The sequence below is a fragment of the Lampetra planeri genome, chromosome 4 (assembly GCF_965212315.1).
Source record: "Lampetra planeri chromosome 4, kcLamPlan1.2.h2, whole genome shotgun sequence".
Lineage (NCBI taxonomy): Eukaryota > Metazoa > Chordata > Hyperoartia > Petromyzontiformes > Petromyzontidae > Lampetra > Lampetra planeri.
The window spans coordinates 28,249,210-28,266,178 of NC_136110.1; the positions used below are offsets into that span (position 1 = coordinate 28,249,210).

The following is a 16,969-nucleotide window of genomic DNA, read 5'->3' on the forward strand; positions in this document are numbered from 1 at the left end:
TTGGTCGGACAGCGCATTCGTGCACGACAGACAAATATGCACGACAGACAGACAAATAATCCCTGGTGGGCAGTGTGGAACCTGTTGTTCCTACCTGTATAAAAGATAACTTGACTTGAGGTAGCCAGGCAGCCAGCCAGGTAGCCAGCCCCCTTAACTATCGGCCCCTCCCCCTTGCTTAGGCACCTCTGCTGACCCCCCCCTCCCTTAGGCCCCTCCCCTGACCACCCCCCCATATCCTTAGGCACCTCCCCTGACCCCCCTTCCCTTAGGCCCCTCCCCTCTCCGTACCCGGCAGTAGGTCTCCACCAATCAAAGAGCTGTTTATATTTTATATGTATATATATTTATGCACGACAGTTCTCAATGTGTAGTGAGCTGAAGGTTACAGCTCGGTCACCGTAATGGGAAGTTTATACAAACTTTCTTTGCCAAATGTGGCCAGATGAGTTAATTTAAATTCGCTGTCTGCAGTGCACAGTTTAATTGCGTTTCTCTTGAACCTCTGACCTGGAAAAGTGCGTGTTTATTCTTGTGACCGCACGGCTGACAAACTGACAGAAAATAATTACGATTAAAGCCAAGAGCGCATACCAGTTGAGAGATGGGCACTCGAACTGAACTTTGTTTTTTAGATTTTTGTTTGAAAGAAACTCAAATATTTATCTTTAGTTTTCTGTTCATTAATAATAATCATCGTGCGAAGCTCCATGCATTGAGCCTTGGTTTTATTTTTTTATTTTGCTAAAACATCAATACGTAATTTTTTTCATTTCAGTTTTGTAATGTTTGAATTTTACATTTACTTATATATTGATGAGTGTGTACGAATGCACGGGGTTTTTTAAAGCAAAAACAGAAGCATTATTTTCTTCATTTACTTTGACTCATCGGCATTTCTCCTGCACTGCCTCGCAGTGGTTACTAAGTAATTGGGTAATACTTTAGTCACCGTTTCAACCTCTCACCAACTGGCATCGACTATTCTTGGCTTACAGTTAATGATTTCGAATGTAATTTTACCACGCTTTATCATGCCATCGGTACGTCTACCCACTTCTGCTGGTAAAGAAATGTGGAATGCCTGTCGCAGACTCGGAGCCGTCAACAGCAACGATTAAGTTGAGTTTTCCAGAACCATGAGAGCTGGCGATGGTGTGCGATGGTCTTCATCCAACGTTGGCTAAAAAAAAAAAAAGAATGTCACAGTTTTTTTCTTCATGGTTCTTTCGGTAAAGTCACAACAGACCTGTTCTTCACCTGAGGACGGCTGCTTGCGTTGTGGCCGAAACGTCGTGAGAATTATTTTATTATGTTTCATTTTAATTATTTTATTATTTCCCTTCTACGTGACTTTACCGAAAGAACCAAGAAGATGAATCCCTGCAGTCACGAAAGCTTTAAATCGAAAAGATGTCACAGTTGCTGAGCACAGGCTCGGAGACCCAAGAACGCCAAGCGGCCAGAAACGAAACAGCACCGTTGGTTGCTGGTGATGATAACGATGGCTGCTGCTGTTGCTGATAATGAGTATTCCATCTTCTGTTTTCTGAAAGTGGTTACAAATGCTGAGGTGAGAGGTCAGACCTCTGAGCCAGCCTGGGTTGAATTCCGGGCAACCACGTCGGTTATAAAGGATTCACGGGCGTGGTGAGTTCATAGTGTTAGCCCACTCGGCAATGATTGGACCATTTAAACCTTATTGAATTTATTTTTTCACTTAATTGTGTTACATTTTAGCTATGGGAATTAAAAGCATGTTGGTTTGACTGCCACGGGAACATTTCTCTGTAGCAGGGCACGTGGGAAAGTTTACACCACAGTTTGTAAATATTAAAAAGTAATGTTCTAGGATCTCAGAATTATACTCTTAGGTTTTTTCGGTAAAGTCACGTAGGTAAAAAATAAAATTAAAAGTCATTTTAGCTGTGACGGTCCCACCTGATGACGGAGACTTGTGTTGCCTCCGAAACGTGATTTATTATTTTATTTTAGTTCCATTATTACTTTTATTAACTTTTATTTTATTTTTTACCTACGTGACTTTACCGAAAAAACCTAAGAGTTTGAATCCTTGCAGTCACGAAAGCTTCAAATCTAGAATCTCAGAATTAGTTCCACGATGAATGCTTCCAAAGGCGGCTACTTTCTAATACACGAGGTGATGCGATGCCCCTCAAGACTTCCAAATGGTCACTTCAACTCACGTCTCGTACGCATATTTTGTCTCATGTTAGACTGCCTTAGGCACAATTTAAATGCAATTGGGGAAAATGCGAGTAGTTACGCGAGAAGAATCACACACGTGCATGGATGCTGTGATGCTTTCCCACATGCGTTTGTCCTCGGAAGTATTTAATTGTCAGTAAAAACATCGAATTTCAGTTCACGCAATGAGATGATGTAACGCGCGAGATGGTGTTGCGCAATGACGTAATCGGGAGGTGGAAGAGAGGCGTGGACTTCCTTTTAGCGCTGATTTTGTGAACCCTATTATTTGTGCTGCTTTTTTCGTAGTCCTTTGCTCAATTTGGCCAGTTTTCTAGAGGGTCAATCTCGAATGGCAACAAAACTCTCCGCTAAAATTTTGTTCATATTCAATATTCTTTACGACACGCATGGATTCATGCCCCACTGTTACGGACGGACGAAGCTAATGCATTACCGCTTTCAACCAGAGGTCGCAACCGGGTACCCGATACCCGTACCCTACCCGATACCCGGCTACGGGTAGCCGTTTGCGACCTTGGTGCGGCCGGGTACGGGTACGGGTAAGGAATCAAAACCCGTTTGCGACCTCTGCTTTCAACCTTATTAATGCTGCGTCTCATTCACAAACCACCGTGCCAACGTTCTCGTCCGTCGGGGGGCCCACCCACCCCCCGGCAGTCCCCACACGGGCATCCAGGAGTACGAGTCGGGCGTTGCCCAGATCCCGGCGGCGTGCGTGGCCGTGGAGGACGCCGAGATGATGGCGCGCATGGCGGCGCGCGGCTGGCGGGTGCGCGTCACGCTTGCCATGGAGGCTCGCTCGCTGCCCGACGCCGACTCCTACAACACGGTGGCCGAGATCGTGGGCAGCAAGTACCCCGAGCAGGTGAGTGCGTGCGTGCAAATGTGGGCACGGGACGACGGGGCTTCCGATGGCACCGTGATGGGTCCAGCACCGTCGCCATTCGTAAGTGTGTCTGTGTATGTTGAGCTTCTTTCGTAACGTACTTCGACAGCGTGATTTTTAACTGTTGGCAGGGCAATGTGTCCTGTCCAAGTTCAGTTACTTTGTTTAATTGTCGATAAGGTATCTTTGATTTGCATTCTGTAATTAATGAATGTGATCTCCTTACTATGTCTCAGTGCAGTGCGCACGCATCTCTCCACGTTTCAGCTTTTGTCGCATTTTCGTTGTCCACATGTATGTGTCGAATGTCCATGTAACTGTGCCTCGATTCATCAATCTCAGTTCGTAAGCTCACAATATGCATGCATTGGAATCGCATATGTTAAAAGCATTGTGTTTTTTTCAATGTTGTATGTTATAGGTTTATGTGACCCCTACGGCCACTAGTAGGGAAAGTCATAATCACACAATGTAAGCAAATAGTATATTCTCTTATAGAATCATAATCCTGAATCTTCAGATTTCATGGAATCACCGGCATCGGGAATCGGTCGACCTCTAGTCACCAAGTCCTGCACAACATTTTTACATTTTTGGCGACAGACTCAACTCAAGCAGATATATAAACATAGACATGACTTCAACCGAGAAGATGGATAGAAATTGAACAATCATTGGAAAGATGTTATTAACCAGGTAATGGTTGTGGTTGTTTCCATCGTACCTGCCGGTTTACTCACACATTAAAATTTCCCCCCCCCGTGCCCCACACGCAGCTTCCCACTTCTAGCCCCGCTCACTTCCCCCCCCCCCAGCCTCACGTCCTCTTCCCCTAGCGCTCACACAGCCCCCCCTTCCCCTACCCCACACCCCCCCCTCTCTCTCCCTATGTAACCTCTTGCCACGGCAGCTTTTTCGCCTGCTTCTGCATTTTCTTGCTGTGGTTGTTCCACCTGATGAAGATTGCTTGTGTTGCGATCGAAACGTCGTGAGTTATTTAATTTAATTTCTACCTACGTGACTTTACCCAAAGAACCAAAGAGTATGGATTCCTGCAGTCACGAAAGCTTCAAATCAAGACTCAACTCATCAATTTCGCTATTTATGCTGATTGGGCTATCGCTGTTTCGTACTAACACTGCCACAACCCGCTGCCACCACACCAAGTCGAAGGGTTTCCATGCCGTAATGAGCTACTTGGCAATTATACATCAGTTGAGGCTTCCGAGGCTCTTGCGCAATATTTATGTGATTATGGTACCCCCTGATTTTTTTTTCTCCCATCAGGCAGCCTTTGTTGACTTACCAACAATCGGTGCTCACCAGGTTGCTGCTGTTCGTTTTTTTTTTACAAAGCCAGGATGCGAATCTCGATGTCGGATTAATTCTTTGCGGGTTACCAGCTGAGCTAGATTCCAGCCGTACTGCAACTGCCACTATTAGTCAGATTGCCACTGCTCCTGCTATTACGAGCCTGCCCCTAATTTACGTAAGGGATTGCCAAAGCATGCTGCATAATGCGTAGTGACGTGATTCCAGCAGTGTTCTTACACGGGGCTTGAGATGTGGCAACCGCTTGCAATTGCCTATGCACATTCACGTATGTATGTATGTTGGACTTCTTTCGCACCGTACGTAGCCAACCATGCTAATCGGAAGTGCCCTTTGTTTTCACACAAAAGCTTCTTAAAGTCTCTCGCCTCTGTCCACCTACCAGTGTAAATGGGTTCGCCGCAGTTAGCCGATTGGGGCAGGTCATGCGTGGTGGGGTAAAAGTGTGGGTACACCCACCTCTTCGAAGATGTCTGGCCAGTGTGAAAGAGTGAGGCCGAAACACCCTTTAAGAGCGGGGCTCAGGGACAAAAACAACATGAGAGCAATTTATGTTTCTAATTCGGTCAAATAAATCTCAATATTTCAAGAGCCACAATGCACGCGGGTACGAGACGGTGGTCCTTCATAAATAACTGTCACGAAGCAACTCCTTCATGAGCCGCATGTGGCTCCGGAATAGCAGGTTGCCGTCCCCTAGCCATGGTAAAGTGAACTTCCATGGTAAAGTGAACTTCCATGGTAAAGTGGACTTCCATGGTAAAGTGAACTTCCAGGGTCAGGGGTCGGCAACCAAAATAACTAGAAGAGCCATTTTGTTTCGAATTTCAAGAACCGCACTGCAGTTCTTAAAGAGCCGCAGGTTGCTCAAAAGCCCCTCGTCTAGAGGGACTCTTGAGAAAGCCCTTCCGATAGCAGGGGCACGGACGAGTAGTTGTAGGGCTGCACCTTTAACCGCGTCCAGGACAAAGTGGGTTAATGGGCAGTCACGTCTAACTCAAGAGACAAATGAAAATTAATGGCAGTTGCTAACATTCGTGTTGTGTCAAGGAAATAATGAACTGTGGGTGATCAGTGACGCCTGGCATCCCTCGCTGCTGCTGGTGACAAATGGAGCTGCATTCTCGGCTAAGCTGTGGGAAGCTTTGCTTAATGCCCTCTATATGGAAGCTATGGCAGTCGAGGAGATGAGGATGTTCTGGTGGATGTTGGGTTTAGCAAGGAAGGATGGGGTGAGAATCTTAATTTTAGAACTTTCGTGACTGCAGGAATTATTATTTGGTTCTTTCGGTTAAGTCACGTCTAAAGATAAAATAATAAATTCAATTAAATAATAGCATACGACGTTTCGATTGCAACACAAGCAATCATCATCAGGTATAATGAAATAGCGACATAAAATCTAACCACAAAACTATAGACAGACATATTAGCAGACAGATATCACCAAGATACATAGAGAGAGCAACACAGGTAACAGAGAGGGGTGATCATCTCTGTGGGGTGGCCTTAAATAGACAGAGGGGGGAGGAGGCAGAGAGATGGAGGGGGTTAGAGAAAACATTTGCATATCAATGAGTGGACAACAAAACAAGGAGCTGCAAGGGCGATGACACGGCAAGCATGCCTGAAAATCAGGAGAAGGACAAACTAAAATTCAATAACCTAGTAAAATATCGAAATGTAATGTAATACAACACAGAGGGTCGGTCAACACACAATTAACGCATAGCCTGGTTGATTACGTATTTAAAAGATTGCTAAGTTAGAATTTAAGTGTGAACATTCCAAAGAGAAGACACAGGCAGAGAGAAGAGAGAGAAAAAAGGATAAGCTCAAAACTTCCCCGTAGAAGTGATATTTTACTAGGTTATTGAATTTTAGTTTGTCCTTCTCCTGATTTTCAGGCATGCTTGCCGTGTCATCGCCCTTGCAGCTCCTTGTTTTGTTGTCCACTCATTGATATGCAAATGTTTTCTCTAACCCCCTCCATCTCTCTGCCTCCTCCCCCCTCTGTCTATTTAAGGCCACCCCACAGAGATGATCACCCCTCTCTGTTACCTGTGTTGCTCTCTCTATGTATCTTGGTGATATCTGTCTGCTAATATGTCTGTCTATAGTTTTGTGGTTAGATTTTATGTCGCTATTTCATTATACCTGATGATGATTGCTTGTGTTGCAATCGAAACGTCGTATGCTATTATTTAATTGAATTTATTATTTTATCTTTAGACGTGACTTAACCGAAAGAACCAAATAATAATGGGGTGAGAAATTAAGAAGTGAGAGGAAGACTCAAGGTGGTAGAAATCACAGAGAAGATGAGAGAGAGAGAGAAAAGGCTGGTGTGGTTCGGTCATGTTGAGAGACAACAGGAAAATAACGTGGATCAGAAGGTGCAAGGGATGCAAGTGGAAGGAATGAGATCAAGAGGAAGGCGGAAGAAGAGGTGGGATGGGGGGCGATGTGGGGTGATCGGACACGGTGGCCCGAGGAGCGGAAAAAGAGATGGCACAGGACAGGGCAGCGTGGAGAATGTTAGGAAGGACAGCAGACCCCTCTTGAGTGGGACAAACGCGTGGAATAATAAGAAGATATCGAATGGGGTGGTAAAAAAAAACCTGTTCTTATTCACGGAAATGTAAGGTGATAAATCAAGCAAAGAATTTCAATTATGAGAATATTTAAGCCATCGTTCCATCAATGGTCATAACATTTTTTTACATGACAGCAGCGCTTATCACAAATGTTTTAATTCGAAAAAAACGTGAAATTACACCTCTTCCTCCACTGTGGCTGGAGGTTTTTGGCGATGGTGTGAGAAATGTATTAAAAAAAGAATCAATGGACTGCAATAAAGCCATTGATCTGATGGGTCATGTGCACTTAGTAGCATGGATTGCTTTTGAAGGCTCTGTGTTTAAGAGTTCACAACATTTTCGGCAGCTCAATAGCGGCGGCCGTGTGACCGTGACACTTTGCCTCGCGATCGCACTTCACTGTTGCGGCCAGAACATTGGATTTTAACTTAGCTTCGCGAAGGTCAGTGAGCAACACCCAATTTCACAAGCACGCCTCTTAGATCATTGTCTTTATAATGCCCAAGAACCCAAAGGCTCACTCCTTGTCCTTGCTTCCACACAGTTGCATTTTTTTAATGGATTGTCTCATTTTTTTACATAGTGCTATTTTTAAAGCGACATAAGTGAAGGGAATGTGCTCAAAGTAAACGCTTGCATGCTAATTATCCTTGTGTCTACAAAAATGCATGCCCAGGCATACGCGATGTTAAGTATGCGCACTGGAGCATGCTTCAGTAACAGCACTCTTGTAAACGCACGCAAATGCAGGGATGCTTAAAATAAAAGTACCGACGGCGGGGGGGGGGTCCGTAATGAAGTGTGTCTGGGCCCGTGGAGTTGTTCCACCATATTAGTCTCGCGCGCAACTGTGGCCGACTGCGTCCATCACTGTTTTGCTGTTCGGAAAAAAGGATCAGCTAACTGAAATCTCGCAGAGCCAACGATCTCTACGGTACGCGTGGTCCTTTCTACTTTCAGGCACAAGCATGGGCTCGGGTGGAAGCCCGATTGACCAATCGCCACCCCCCCCCCTCCCATGCACAAATAAACACGTGCCACTCGACGTCTGCATTAGAACGGATGGTTATCACCCACTTCTAACCGGTTCGATGAATAGCTAATCGTGATTGGGAGCTGCAATTCGATCCCAGAAACGGTTCTGTCTGATCTCCATTTTTTACTCTTTCTGTTGGTCTCATTTGCCGTTTGTTCCGTCGCATTTGCGACAATTTTGAGTCGTACCTTTAGCCCAAAATGTAACTGAAACACGTCAATCTATAGGTTTAGAGTAGACTAAATGGTAAATAATGGCTGTTTACACGCACGACTCGTGGCACGGTTTGTTACGAGCCTCGAGGATTGATATTAAGCAACGAATTGATGGACCGCTGGACAGCACGTGCGCACGTATGCACACACGGGCACGAAGCTCAAATGTGCGTGCGTGGATAGTGTAATCTAATGTTAGACACACATTTAATACGTTATTTCATTTCGCTAATACAGTCATCTGAAATCGGCTGTGGAAGATGTTTTTGCCCCAAGTCATTAAAAAATCAATCCTCTCACTTTGCTGCACGTCAACATAGCGGTGGTGGGGAAGAAAAACACAATTTGCAATTGTGTGTGTGTTTCGTACACAAGCATTGCATATTCGCTTGAATATGAACGTGTCGATGAACCGCTCAGCTGCTTAAGTGGAGAAACTCCGTGTGTAAAGAGTCACATAAAAGATGGCTTCATTTAAAATTCCAGGCACTTCTGAGCAAGCCGGGGGGGGGGTGGGGGGGGGCCTGCCATGTGCCTTGGCTTCCCCAGCCTGGGCCCCCGTGTCTGCATAGCTGTCATTCCACTGTCGCTTGCCGATTTCCTCAACCGTGCGCTGTTGAGTGCCGGCCTTGCTCCCCGCGCCCCCCGTTCCCACTGGCACCCTCCCTAGCACCCCTTTACCCAACCTCGCTCCCTTCCGCCCCCTTCCGCCCTCTACTCCCACACCCCCCCCCCCCTGTGATGAGATCGGAGCAGGCGAGTGAAGTTATTACCACCCCCTGAGGTACAAATTAGAATGCACGGTATGTTCAACTTTCTTTCGCACAGTACGTGGCCAATCGTGGTAATCCGGAGGCGCGGGGGAAGAACGACAAACTAAATGGCAAAAAAGCGATTCTAAAGAAATGAGTTTTCAATCTTGATTATTTAAAAGCGCTATAAGCTCCAAGTGGCTTCCTAATATCAGAAGGAAGAGCGTTCCAGACGGCAGCAGAAGCGCATCTGGAAGCGCGCGATGCAGCGACCGTCTGTGGAATAAATCGCAATACAGGAAGAGGGGAGAACCACGCATGAATACATTGTGCCACTAGGCGTATTATTACACAACTGGAAACAATTACACATTTCCTACTCTGGCTACCTCCACAAGAGCACAGTTATAGGAAAACCGGGATAGGTGACAAACCCTCGCGGGCAGGCATGCCTGTGAGGCCAGACTCCGTTAAAAGCAAGAGACTGCCACCAAGACCAACGTAGAGGTTTACTGTTTGTAAAAGATGCCCTCTCCACAAATACAGAGATCCCCCATATAGTCATAACAGACTGTTGGGGCAGTTGCTGTTATCAAGCATCTAACACCACACCCAGCCGCCGTTGTCTCCCCAGCGGCGATGTTTACACACCGCAGCATGTACTCATTTGAGGCTGAGTCGACCTAGGGGAGGCGCAGGACCGGTTCAGATAAACATCACTGGGTGTTGGCCGTGAGCGGGAATTGAACTCGGGGCCACCAGGTTCGTAGCGCAGCGTGCTCATCGTGCTCACCGTTGCGCCACTGCTTCCCATTATTCGCCATGCGCACGCGTGCGACAATAGACGCCCCGTGTGTTTTGTGTTGTTCTGCGATGTTATTTAACCCCCTTGAGTGCAATGTGTTCACCACCGGCGAGGCTTCGCCGCGACATTGCCCGTAACTTTGAACTCCATTGGGTGCCAGTCGGTTAACTCCCATTTCCACAATGATGTCGGTAGTCTTATAAAAGCTGTTTTAATCTCGCCCAATAATAGGCAGGGGGTTTGCCATTGCTGCTGCTTTAGTAATGAAATGAGATACAATATGCATGTAAAATCACCATAGAATGATTCAATTGCAGCCCTCTGTCAATTCACTGTGGAATGAAGGACTCCCCATGCCATGTTGGTCATGCCGGTTGTTTGAACGCACTGGATCACGGGAATCTGTGGGTTGGTGAAGGGAATTATCGATTGCTGGGTATCCAACTCAGGTCACCGGACTCAGAGTGCAGTGTGATAACCACTGCACCACCCTTCCAGATGGGACAATTGCGTGAGCATAAACGATCGTATAAGATATCTGTCCAGCTCTTAACATGCTACACATGCGAGTTGCTTCCCAGAAGAAGGTCAATTGCCAGAAACGTTGGACCACTGTGTATATTTTGCTGTTGCTGTAAGTCAGTGTTCATCACGAATGTGGTGAATGTCTGTTCTTAATTGTGCTTGTGCACCACTGTCAATGCAGGTGCTCAGTGTTAGATACACCTCCCTGTGCATAGCTCTTCAAAGTAACTCGGTCCACTTAAAAAAAATATTGTCACCCAAATATTGTCACGGAAACTCACTCGCCAGTCGACGGTGGCCACGCATGCCTGTAATCCAGCACCCTCTTGGCGAGGGTTGGCGCATTGGACGGACAAATGTTGTTGAACTCCTCCCTTCCTGTGGGCATGGAAGGTGCCATAAACCTGTGTGCCAGGAGACGGTGGTGCAGCAACTGTGGACTCCAGCCGTTCCATTCGCATGGGAGAGAGTTTGGTCCCCCACCCCCCCAGCACGCGTGCGTTTTTTTTCTTCTTCCACGCGCTCCGGTTTCGTCCCACGCGTGTAAACACTCATTAATTGGCCAATAATAACTTAATATATAGAGGAGCACAGAGCTTGGGGGGTGGGGTGGTGCCTGCCGGCTTATCACCTCTGGCTGCCTCTCCCGCTCGTCTGCGGTTCCTCACGCCGCTGAGTCCTTCCCCTCCGTTGGAGAGCGAGCGAGCGAATACTGTGGTGTGTGTTGCAAGTTGAGTTGCTACCGTACGTTGATCGGTATGGTGCCCGGCGTTTTTCCCCCTCGGAAAGCTGCAGAGCTCAAGTATTGCTCCTTAAATGGCTTCCAGGGAATAAAAATGGCCCAGATGAAAAAATAAAATCCGCAAATGGGATTCCAACTGTCGTGTCATGACATGAATACATTTGCCATTCAGAACTCTGCAGCCAACAGCGCGATCATCACATATCAGTGAATGGCCCGAGTAGATGACATCAAAGCATTTACTTCTGAAGTGACTTCAAGAAGCTTCTTTATCCATGCTCGGGGCAAAAAGTGCAACGGGTGCTTCTCGCATGTTAATCATCCCAAACATGTTAAGTGTCAGAGCTGGCGGGATGTTAACTACCTCGCCTGGTATACAGGAGGGCGTGGGTTCGATCCCAACCCTAACGCCTGTATATTTGAAGTTTGCATGTTCTCTCTCCCCGTGGTCGTGTGGATTTTTCTCCAGGTCCTCTGGTTTTTCTCCCCACATTTAGAATTAACATGCATTTAGAGTATTTGGCTGCTAAAAATGTCCGCGTGATAAGCCGCTTCGTTGAGCTATCATTTGTGGCCAGGTCACTTTTTAAAAAAACTATATAGCTCAGTGGGCCTTACCTGGTAAAAAAAAAAGTTTAGTTTTATAATAAGCAACATGAACGAAATTAGTGTGAATTTTATGAACGTTTAATAATTGGTGATGACGTGGACCATCAGCTCGGTATACTCAAACCCAGGCTCTCAGGGCCATATTGTTAGTCACGGGCTTGACTTCGGCAGGGTCTCTTAACACTGCTCAGCTTAGGCTTGAGCCACTCAGTCGCTTGGCTCAGGCTCAGCTCATGGAGATCCTGAACATAGCCCGAATCGTGCTGAGAGCCGGCTCAAGTTCGAAATGGCTTTGAGCCGGCTCGCTTGGGACGAGAGCCGAGAGCCATGCCCGAGCCGAGCCGTGACGCCGAATTTACAGCGCGTTAGCAGCATCACTGACTCGGTTCCACTAAATTCCCTGAGCCATCTCCGCCACCCAGGCCTGGGAAATATCGTCACTTGCAACCGGCTGTGGTGATGCCGTGCAGCTTGCACTGGCAATTTTGTGCTAAGTGGAGAAATAAATTAAATGCTCCAAATATATTTTCTGATTAATGTAAGCTGAAGAGATAATGCAATTATTGCGATTACATTTACGTTCAGTTTGCCACTTGTAATGCCATGGTGGCGAGGCTTAATTCGTAGAGATGGCAGAGGCCACTTGAATTACCTTCTACCCGAATAATAAAAGCGGCAGACACAAATCAACGTGAGTACAAAAACAATTTCACATGATAATGAGATTTTTATTTGCCGCGTTCGAGTAATTGGAGCCCCGTGTTGCTTCTGAGATGTGGGTGGAATATTTATGGCCGGGTGAAGGCCACATTCACAACTGCCGTGGGGGGTTGTCTGTCACACGCCTTTGTTGTTCCTATCAGCCACATTTTCCCTTCTAGGGACAAAAACAAGGCTACCGCATAGTTGCTCGCCGTTGTGCCGCATAGCTTGTTGCTTGGGGGTGTCCTTCGTGTTGTTCGGTGCGATGTCCGACGTTCCGTGCCACGTGCCGTGGGAGCTCCAGTTTATGAAGCAGCTCTCAGATTCAGTTACCAAAGAAGCTCCCGTGACGTGGAGCAACACGTTGAACATCATGCCGAACAACACAGGGTCCACAAACAGAAAGTACATGAGAGGGCTAAAAGAAAAGGATGCGATGGAATGAAACTTTTTTTTTTACAAACTGTCGTGGTCTGAGAGCTGAGGACTGAACAATGACAATTGTACAAAAGTGGTACCCAGATTGTTCCGGATTCAGCTGCAACTGTCAACCGTTGAAATGGATTAATTTAGCAACTATCCAACTGCATTAGCATACAATTAGCATGCTATTTACATACACACTAAGAATAATAATTTAAATTTAGAAAGCGCTCCCTTAAGCAGTCGTTCGCAGTGGCGCTATGCATGAAAAGGCGGAAATAGTTGAACATCAACCAAGAAAAATAAGAGGTGAAAAATACGTTTGAAAATAACTCAACGGAGGGAAAGCCATTTTAAACAGATAAAGTAAAACCTTGGATTGCGAGTAACTTGGTCTGCGAGTGTTTTGCAAGACGAGCTAATTTTTTTTATAAATATAAATTTAATAAACGAGCGAGGTCTTGCAGTACGAGTAGCACGCGTATAGCTTTGTCTGCCGAGCGTCACGTGATCACAACTGATATACGAGTGCTTTGGATTACAAACACGTTTCCGGAACGAATTATGCTCGCAATCCAAGGTTTTACTGTACGTGTGTAGTCGAGATTTGAAGACTTGTGAGTTTCTTGGAAGACCCTGACCTCGAAGTGGCAAGGAGGGCCAGAGTTTAGTTGCCACAATCACAAAGGTTCCATCACGCCCCCCCCCCCCCCCCGTGTGAATCCTGAGACCGTGGGACAGTGAGCAATGCACCATCTGAGGATCTTAATAATATTGATGAAATAGACGTGGCCGAAGGAGATCAAGAAGGAGCACGTTCACACATGCGTGAATAGTTTTCAAACACGAGGTTCAAGGAATGTGCTTTCATGACGTAATCGTCATTCGGTGGCACTGCACGGATGCCAATTGTTGTATAATACATTTTTCTAAAATATTTGTTTTTCGTGATCAATGAACTGATTTCATTGGTTAAATCACCACAGCACTCATTCCGTTTCCTTCCTTGCAAAATAAATTTCAAAGAAAAATCACGATGCTCTGCCAACCAAAACTTCAGAGCGGTTCTGGTTTTCGTGAGCAAAGGGGATGATGGTCTATTGATGATGTGGCAGCTCCTGCTGCAGCCCTCACAGTCCTCTCCCTGTTGGTATTCAAAGTGAGGTTTGCAAGTGAGTATAGAAATTTAGTCGGAATTTTTTTTCATAAATTCATGTTTTTATATTTGTCGCGACATGTTTTTTTTGTATTCTTTGTCCGCTTCCTGTTGCTCTACTTCAATTTTCACCGGAACTACAAAGTAGTGTTATATTTATAGGTACACACATTTATTTACATATAGGACAATAGTCATGTCATGTGTATATTTTGCCTTAAAATGTATTTTTGGAGTGGAGCAGTGGGACAACGGTTAGTTGCGCCGTGCTCTGTATCCGGTCAATTGAACCCTCAGTTAAATTCCGAGTCAGTGGTGAATGCGAACATTGACCAGCAAGGTGAAGTACGGTCAAACAACCCCGCGGCGGACACAGCATGGGTGGGGCATTCATCCATCAGTGGGAATTGCAAAGGGCCATAAAATATGATTTTATTATTGTTTGCACACATATGTATAAAGTTTTCCGGCGCAGGAGACGGATTAAACATGCTGAAAACAACGTACGCCTTCGTGGTGAGGTTAAGGGCTTGCTTGGAGATGTCCCCAGGTGTTGGTGCGATCTGTGAGCTCTCATCGTCATTGACAGGTGGTGCTGCTGAGTGGCCACCTGGACAGCTGGGATGTCGGTCAGGGAGCCATGGATGACGGTGGCGGAGCCTTCATCTCCTGGGAGGCCCTTTCACTCATTCGAGACCTCGGCAAGTGCTTGTGTGTGTGTGAGATTGTGTGTGTGTGAGATTGTGTGCGTGTGAGATTGTGTGTGTGTGTGCGCGTGGGGAGTGGTGGCATAGCGGTAAGCGTGCTGTGCTACGAACCCGGCGACCCGAGTCCGATTGCTGCTCACGGCCAACACCAGTGACTGATCTGAATCGGTCCTGGGCATCCCCTAGGTCGACTCAGCCTCAAATGAGGACCTGGTGCGGTGTGTAAACATCGCCGCTGGGGAGATAAAGGCGGCCGGGCGTGGTGCTGGCCACCCACCCCCTCGTGTGCCGTGACGGCCTTCATAGTTGCTCGCTAGCAACACTTGCCTCAAAAGTCCATTAAGGCTATCCGAGGATCTTTGTCTTTGCATGTGGCAAAGCCTTTTCCGACGCTCAGGAAGGACGTGGAAAAGTGCTCTTGACGCTGGGAGCGATTGCTCGCATGGTAGAGTAGTGTTGATGGTGGCGGCGGTGGTGGTGGTGGCTTGGCGTGTGTGTTTTCTGGGAGCGGAGGGAGAGTGCTGTGTCTGTGAAGAACCTGCTTAGGACAACAATGAAAACCCCAAAGGACCTATTACATTTGACAGGAAATGATTCCGGAATTTAAAATTCACATGGGAATTTTTAGGATTTTTTTTTAATCAATAGCAATCCATCTCAGTTTGTTAATGTAACCTGTTTGAAATTATCATACTTTGAGTAGTACTGTGGGAAATAATTTACCAATTTGGAACATGCATCAGCTAAGGTATTTATTGCTTTTAGTGCTAGTGAAATCACATAATTGTAAATTCTACCACTGTTTTTTTTTGCTAAAAAGTGGAACATTGATGTTCACGCACAGGGGAGTGAAATTATTCGAGCTGCAGGATTTGAGCTTTCATTCACCATTTGCTATTCGATCCTTGGTCTGCAATCAAAGTTAAGCGTTCTGGACCATTTCACTTCCAATCTACATTTGTAAAACTGAAAGTCGTAAGAAAAAAAGCCGGCAACTTTTTAGAGACTTTGCAACAACAACCAAGATCCTACTGCACTTCCTGTCGTAGAAAGCCCTAGCATGTCACCGCCCCCAAAACCAATCTTCGAAGCCATTAACGAACATTACGTCCCCTTCTCTGCGTTTCCCGTGTGGTTACCATTAAGACCGAAGCTAACAAAAGCCCTCCCCCCCCCTCCCATATATCACAACTAACACCGGGTTAAGTGGCGACAGCTGTTGTAAAGTTGTGGTGACTTCCCATTGCAGCGGGCATCATCACCGGTGACCACTTTAACATTTTTCCACATGGCCTGGGTGTAGGCGCTCGTTGAAGACAAAAAAACCCGCAGGCATGGAGTGCCTCGCGGCCTCACAGCCTAGAGGCTGGGAGCCCAGGTGCACAGGATGGGGGTGCAGCTGACCTCAGGCGTGTGTTTCTAATCGAATTTTTCTCAAATGTGAGCACAGCTTACAGCGGGGTTATACTCGTTGTGATATCCGATTCAACGCAGAGTTTGTTTCCCCAGTGTCAAGAAAGAAACATTTTATTGTCATGCATGCATGACGGTTTTTTTTCATTTCATCCTCTCACAATGTCAGCATTAGCAAGTTCTTAACTCCATGCATGACTGGTCTTCTAAAGCCATAATGCACATTTGAAATTTAGTGGAAATTACATGGCTTGTTTCCCATGCACATGCACATTTCTAAAGCTAAGGAATGTCTGCGGAGCACATGGTGATTTGCGTAAAATGTTTTCCACTGACCTAAATAGGTGACATTTAATTTTTGATGAACGTCGGTTTGGAAACGAACAATGCGCTTGCCCACATCAGCTGAGAAGCATCGCACACACTCGTGCTTTCCACCCTGCACTTTCAAAGAATGTAGTTTAAATGACAAGGAACAAATACATTCGATTTTGCATTCTCGCAGACAAATGATGCAAATGTGCCAAACCACAGGCTAAAAGATTTCACACCAGAGTAGGCACATTGGTGAATGCAACAACAACAACAACAACAAACCCATGCTCTAATTAGTAACGTTCTACCTGTGTTGAACACAAACTCAGGTGCGTTATCTATTAAAGCAGTTCACTGCCGTTCTCTCGGTTTTTTTCTAGCTGTGCAAAAAACATTGAAGGAGGTGGATTAGAGTGATGACAATGGAACTATGATGCAAAACTATTTTGCCACTACATGTTGGATGCCGATTATCATCACCATCATCATCACCTATGACAAAATCACCATGAATGGCAA

General features: G+C 46.1%; 1 protein-coding gene across 2 annotated transcripts in view; it reads left to right on the forward strand.

Moving 5' to 3' along the window:
• Nucleotides 1-16,969, forward strand: part of CPQ (carboxypeptidase Q) — a 65,568-nt gene that overhangs the window by 7,975 nt on the left and 40,624 nt on the right. For both annotated transcript variants that reach the window (XM_078593675.1, XM_078593676.1), the window contains exons 5-6: nucleotides 2,890-3,097; nucleotides 14,605-14,716. In XM_078593675.1, the coding sequence (XP_078449801.1) occupies nucleotides 2,890-3,097; nucleotides 14,605-14,716 (320 nt within the window). The remainder of the gene's footprint in view (nucleotides 1-2,889; nucleotides 3,098-14,604; nucleotides 14,717-16,969) is intronic.